This window comes from Egretta garzetta, unplaced genomic scaffold (genome assembly GCF_000687185.1).
Source record: "Egretta garzetta isolate BGI_Z169 unplaced genomic scaffold, ASM68718v1 scaffold256, whole genome shotgun sequence".
In the NCBI taxonomy this organism is placed as follows: Eukaryota; Metazoa; Chordata; class Aves; order Pelecaniformes; family Ardeidae; genus Egretta; species Egretta garzetta.
The window spans coordinates 1,454,869-1,461,807 of record NW_009260073.1 but is presented as its reverse complement, the minus strand read 5'-3'; the positions used below and the strand labels follow the sequence as shown (position 1 = coordinate 1,461,807).

The window sequence follows — 6,939 nt, the reverse complement described above, 5'->3', positions numbered from 1 at the left end:
TGGTTTTCGCCGGAGGTGAGAGTGGGCTCCGGTGCTCTGCAGACGCGACCCCACCGTGCGAGGGGCCGTCGGGTTTTCAAACAAAAGAAATCCGGCAGCGCACACGGAGACGAGTTTCCCCGGTCACACATTCTGCGCTTATTTTCCACCTTAGGAGTGGAAGCGACTTAACAGCATCTGCAGCGTTTGAGCTTCGCCTGCAGATTCAAGCTGTTCCGTTGGACAGCCCCGCCAGTTTTGGGGGATGAGGGAGTGCGATGCTTGGGCAAAACCTAACTAGAACCAGCAAACGGGACACGGTGCAGACAGCTTTTACTGTTGGTAACTATTAAAACTGTCAACAGGAAGAAATTTTGGCCGGTACATGCAGGGTTTAACTTTAATCTTGCTCTAATGGGAATAGTCGGAAGCTCTGTCTTCTGCACAGCTCGAGATGTTAGTGGGACTGAAACGATGTGGGGCCTCGTAAACTCTGCCGAGTTTATTTCTACGCAGCAGACCTGTTACTTCAGTAGGCTAATGTGCGTGGCTTTTCTTATTCTTTCTTCTCCCAGAACCCATCTACGTTCCGTTCCTCATTGTTGGATCAATATTTATTGCCTTCATTATCGTGGGCTCTCTGGTAGCGGTTTACTGTTGCACATGTTTAAGACCTAAACAACCGTCGCAGCCGATACGATTTTCTCTGCGGAGCTGTCAGACCGAGACTCTTCCCATGATCCTGGCCTCGGCAAGCTTCAGGACGCCGTCGAGGCAGTCCAGCACCGCCACAAGTTCCAGTTCGACCAGCGGCTCCGTGCGCAGGTTTTCCTTTCCCCGGGCGGAGCCTGGGTGCCTTGCGGCATCGCCGCCTCCACCGTACACATCTGGCTGCTTCCAGGCAGCCCACGCGGTCCACCTGACCCAGCCATCGGGATTTCTGGTGTCGCCGCCGTACTTTGGGTATCCTCTCCAGCCAGAGCCTGCCCTAGCTGGGAAGAGCTGCTCCGATTTTAGTCAGAGCTGAAAGGAGTTGTCACGAAGTCACACAGCCTTTGGAAGCGCGGGGACTGCTGCTGCGGGGTGTCACGCTGACGTGCTCTGGGGTGGCAGGAGGCAGAACCCTTCTCGTGGGTGAGTTGCCCTTGAAAAGTGCAAGGTCTCATTCGGGATCCCATTTCCCAAACTTGGATGACACTTACAAATGAGTTGTAAAACATTCCAAACTTAGTTGCTCTAACAACTGACGGCTCTCATTGTTCATTCTAATTTGTGCAGAGACAGGTAGAAAAACCATTTTGGGATAAAGGTACTCATTTCACAGCGTTATGAATGATGTTTTAACCCTAAATGCTATTAACTTGGTTAACAAACGGTGGCTGCGTTCCACTGGTAATAATCGGACTAGTTCTATAAAGCAGCGATAAGCCTGAGAAGTAAGAGAGGAGTAATATTTACTAAAGAGGATCCTGAAAACAGCTGACTGCTGCCCACCTCCATGAATAATGAGAGTTAAGAGGACGAATTTTACTACAGCTATCCACATGGATAGGGTTTTTAAAATACACATAATATACCTGAACTTACACTGCATATTTGTATTAGTAAACTTTAACTACGATAGCTAAAACTAGTACTAATTAGGCTAGTTGAAAACGAGCCAGTCCCAAGTAATTAGCTCTGAGAAAAGCAGAGCGTATGCAGCAACACCACTGATAACTTCTCCGCATAGAATTCTAAACACGGTGTTATACTGAAGCGTTTTTCAGAAGGAAGTATTTATTGTTGGCTTTTTGCTCAGCAAGATGTGTAAGGTGGACAAGCTGATGGCAAAGTTCTATTTTGTAAAATTAGCCATGTATAAAATGTAAAGACAAGCTTGTAATTTAAAATGTATTTACAGCATTGACAACACTAATTATTTAGTAGTCACCCCACCCCCCCCAAAAAACATTTACCAATAAACTGTGTGGTTGAAATGTTGTGTCATCCGTATGACTCTGTACAGATGGTGTTTGATGAGCAAGTTTTCATTCTGATGGTGTAACTATACTGTATTTTTTCCTGTTAAAAATAGTTAATTTTGCTTTTTTAAATGATTTACATCTTTAACTGCACCTGTTCTGCAGACTTAACAGAGTATGAAATTCTGGCCATATAGCAAACTAATAGATTAATTAGTGTCTTTTTATACGTAACCATGGTAAAAATGTGGTAAAACCTGCGCTGATTAGTTGGGTATTTTAATTTAAAACATCCTGCCCTAGGAATAAATTTTGTTTGCCCTTCTACATTCCTCCACCTAAGTAAACCAACAAACCAAATGGAAGAAGAAAAAAAAGCCGCATGTAAACCAAACCCATGCAGCAAGCGAATGGAAAATACACAGGAAAAAATGCAGCTGCTAAAGGGCTTCTCTGTATACTTAGTTTTGCGAACAAACAAAGTCATTCTGTGTGTCAGAATCTACGGCATCAGAGGCTGGACTGCCCTATTTTACCAGCCCTGAGCTCCCCGTCTGTGGGAGTTGCTGAAGTACGTTATAGCCGACCTGTTTCACAAGCACTGGCCTAACGGTGCAGATTAAAATTACAGCGCTTCCATGCCAAATTACAGGGTACTTCTCTGGAGTTTAGGGAAGCTTCATCGGTTCTTCCTCAAGAGTCAAATACCTTTTTTTTTCTTAGCAAATATCCAACAATCATCATCTCAGCATTTATAAAAAAATATTTTGAAATAACCTTTTCAGTATGTTTTTTATCACATTTTTATTAGTTAACATTACAACTCAACGGCTATTACTGCTGGAAATGCGGTTTCTAAGCAGAAAGACCATTTACATTGTATACAATGGTGTTTTAAGTAATAGGCTTTAGCTCGAGAGTTGTAATTGTTAATTACACACTGAAATAATGATACACAGTAGCGCGTGTTTTACAAAAAACTAAAAAGGAGATTTCAAGGACTTGGGGAAATTACTTGCAAGGTAAGTGGTTTGGCTTGCAGATTTTAAGAAACAGTCTCCAAGGAAGGGGGCGGCTAACTTTTTGCCCACCTTTGATGATGTTTCATAGGACTCTCTCCATTGCACGCTTTGAATGGATAAGAAATATGGGACTGTTCATCAAGTAACTTTTTGGAAAAGTTGTTTAATATCGCAACAGGTATCAGCCCTGTTGTTTGGAAGCATCTGGCGAGATCTGCTCATTGTTCCTGTATACAGCAGAAACACAGTAAAACAATTAAACTCTCTTTTTTTACAAATGTAAGCCTTTAATTAGTAGAAATCCTTTTTTATCTAGTAAACCGAGGCAACACAGATCCTCCTGGAAGCAGAAATTCGATCAGTTCTAGTTAAGAAGGTGCAATTCGATGTTCCTTTGAAGAGCGACTAGCCATCAGGGCCACTGACGCGTGTGGTGGGCAGCTGAAACGCGGTGTTTTTCTCAAAGCTGCAGGGCTGTACACCGAGAGGCCGTCAGTCGCACTCAGTTACCGCCCGTTAACATTTGGCGGCAGGCACCAGACAGGCCAGGCTGCTCCGCCGTGAACGGCCTCAGTAGGCTCTGCAGTCAGATTTACCAGTGTTTTAACACGGGGATGGGCTTGCGTGCAGGCTTACCGACTGGCAGTAACGGGTTTGACCTCATAAAACGCTTGACGAACTTGGCACACAGGAATAACTTCATTGAATCAGACTTAGGTAAGCCTGTGAGTTTATGGAGTGCAAACGCTTGATGGATTGGTGGCCGGAGTGCCGACAAATCCTGCAGACGGGGGGCTGAGGCTGGGAAAGATCAGGTGTGGTTAAAGTAGCTGCAGCGGCTTACCTGTAAAGCAGCGAGGTGGGGATTATGCATCATCTGTGAGGGGGTAGATGCAGAAAAATCTATAAATTAAGAAGAATCTATAAATTATCGTTCATGTAGCCACAGTGGCAGTGACCTACGCAGCTGAAGGGAGGTGGCCAGAATTGTACAAGCCCACGGACTGAAATGCCTGCCCGTGCCAGTGGTTTCCAACCCAGATGGATTCAGGGTGCGGGTGAGAATGCTGAACTTCCTTCCTAATGAAAAGGACCTACTGGCACTAGAAGCTCCTAGGATTTATAGGAAACAGTCATTTTGCTAAAACCTGCAGACAGGACACAAACGGCATTCCGAGACACGGCTCTAACGACCAACGAAACAGTTCGAAGGGCTGGCTGTAGGCTGGAACTAGAAGAAATTACTTGCTGGCAGAAGTTAAATTTACACAGTACTTGCATTACTGCCATCCTTATTTTTTAACACAGTAGGCTTAACTATTTCTTTTGTAATACTGGAGTTAGTTCATACTCCTTTTACTAGAGTGACACCAATCCAAAATAAATCAAAATGAAACAAAACCCACAGTAAATTGGTTGCTGTAATTCACACACGTGATGCACAAAATGCCTTGATTGCCATTTGGTGTGTCTGGAACCCCAGCCTTCCGCGGGCAAAGAATAACAGTGCCATGAATCAGATCAGCCATTTGTTTTGCGATCCTACACTTTGGGTTTCTTAAGCCTGTGTCTCTAAAACGCATCAAAACTCTTCAGCGCGAGGAAAAACATTACACGTACTTGCAAGAATGTCTGAAGGATTTTATTTGAAACTAGGTAAGCGGTACGGTATACGGCTATGTGAGCTCACGGGTTATTTGTAGTGCTAATCCCACTGGGATTTAAAAAAAACAAACAAGTGACAATTTCAAAATGACTTTGTCGCTACTGTTCAGTTAAAGCTTGACAGTAACATTAAGGATATGGAGTCAATTTTTGGCGCTGTTTTTCTGCATATTGCAATCTGCTGCGTGGAGTTGAAGTCCTCTGAACAGAGCTTCTGCTTTTGGGGGGGCTGCTGCTGCATGGTACTCACGTAAAATTGATTTGCAATCACACCGAGGCTGTAATTCCACGCTACGCTGTCTTCGTTAGCAAAGGCAGAATAAGAAATGCCGCTCAGTTCTTTTTATTCTCTCCATCTATGACTCGTGCACATTCAGGGGGTTGTGGTGTAAATCAGGTTAGCGAAATGATTTAGCTTAAAAATAACATTTGCAGTAAGAAAGGAGGGAAAGGGTTTGAAAGGGAGCCTGGATCGTTATCAACTGGATTACAACCTGAAGAAATTCAATGGCCTCACGACTGCCAGCGTCACAGAGGTGGTGACATACCAGGAGGTGGCATCGCCTTAAACCAGCTCTGCCATTAAAGCCTGGCTGTCACGAAACTAACAGCGTGAAAGGTGCATCTGTTGTCGAACCTGCCTTGACAGAATACAAAATCTGCAAAATAAATTAGTTGTCTGGTGTGTATAAAGACTCAGCCACCTAACTACAACCAGAAGAGTTTAGGTTTGGGTATACTGATTTTTATTCCGTGGGTGGGCGCTGTTAGGGGAAAGGAGGAGCTGCCACTGTGCAGTGTTTATCACTGTCCTCTGAAAAACTAGACGTTTCCTTATTCCCGCTCTACCACTCTTGCACTGTATACTTCCCTTTCAAAATACGGTATCGCCACCAGAAGTGTGTTAGGGCTCTGCTGCAAATCACTAAATTCCAGACTCCCATACTAACTTTTTTGTTTGTTTTGGTGGTTTTAAATTTTTTTTTTTTTTTAACTCTTTCTGGACTTTGCATGAGAACTGTAGAAGACACCGCAAAACAGCTGTTTAAAAAAACCCTTGAAAAGATTTTCTACTTTTTCAGTTTACCTTAATAACATGAGAAATCTTTGGTATTTGTGAAATGCTATTTCTGATATGTCTAATTTTAAAGAATTCAAACCCAAGAGTGATGGGATATACGCTTTCCTTTGAAAGTAATCCCTAGCTTTCGCAACCAATCAATTCAACAAAGCTTCTTCATTTAATGGCAAAGTTTATTCATTTTTTAACAATTGAAAGACAAAACATTTAAAATTTGCAGTTCAAAACATGCACATTCACCAAATGCCAAATGACATGTAACACTGCATAGAACTGAATGTGTTACTAAAAGAGAACAACTATTTATAAAACACAGTGCATTTAACATCCAGTTAAAACTAAACCTGAGGAACTACCATGAACACCGAGTCAAAAAGTCTTCATTCATGCAGCTTCAGAATTTCCACAAGAGTTTCAGCAGTAATGGCTTAGTGGGGCTGGAAAACCTCACTTTACCTTGAATGCAAATTTTGCTATTACAGACCGACCGCTTTCTGCAGCGGTTCATACATACCAAACACTGAAAATCTTAATGAAAAATTAAGTTGAAGTAGAAAACCAATATTAATGCATTTATGGCTTCTATTCTACAATAAAGAAACACCATAAAATATGAATTTTTTTTTTTTAAAAAAAAACTAGTTCTGGTCACAGCTTTGCAATTACAAATCGCTTTCTCTATCGAAACGCTTTAAGTTAAAGTATCAACCCTCCAAAGTGCCCAGCTTTGCACATCATTACTCAGATGAGTGTAGTCCTTATACTCACGAACAGTCCAGTTGAAGCCTATGTGAGTAACGGTTTGCATAAGCAGGAACCAGGTTTGGAATGCTAAAATATTCCTTTGTTTAATAAAGGTCTATTGGTTAACAGCGAGGAAACTGGGGGAGCGAGGGCAGAGGAGGGGAAGGAGCAACTCATTTTGTTACCAGTGAAAACATCCAGTACCAAGAAAGTTGAACCAACGAACTCATTTGCTTACACAGCGCTAGCTTCTCGATATATTATGAGCAGACTTTTAACGAAGGCATTAAAAAACAGGGAACAGCAACCACCATGCATTGCCTCAGAACACTTAGAAATATTGCCTCATGCAGACAGAATGATAAATTCATCAGAACTACAAGTACTTTTACACAATACAGAAGAAAAAAGGGAAATAACTTCTCTCCTTAAATTTAACACATATTCCAAATTACTCATCATTCAAGATGGGTTTAGATGTAAC

At 42.4% G+C, this 6,939-nt stretch overlaps 1 protein-coding gene across 1 annotated transcript; it reads left to right on the top strand.

Moving 5' to 3' along the window:
* The first annotated feature begins 257 nt into the window (after positions 1 to 257).
* SHISA3 (shisa family member 3) lies at positions 258 to 1,135 on the top strand. Its single transcript, XM_035896734.1, has 2 exons — positions 258 to 321; positions 555 to 1,135. Exons 1-2 carry the CDS (start codon positions 258 to 260, stop codon positions 1,004 to 1,006), a joined length of 516 nt encoding a protein of 171 aa, XP_035752627.1. The 3' UTR covers positions 1,007 to 1,135.
* The last annotated feature ends 5,804 nt before the right edge of the window (positions 1,136 to 6,939 follow it).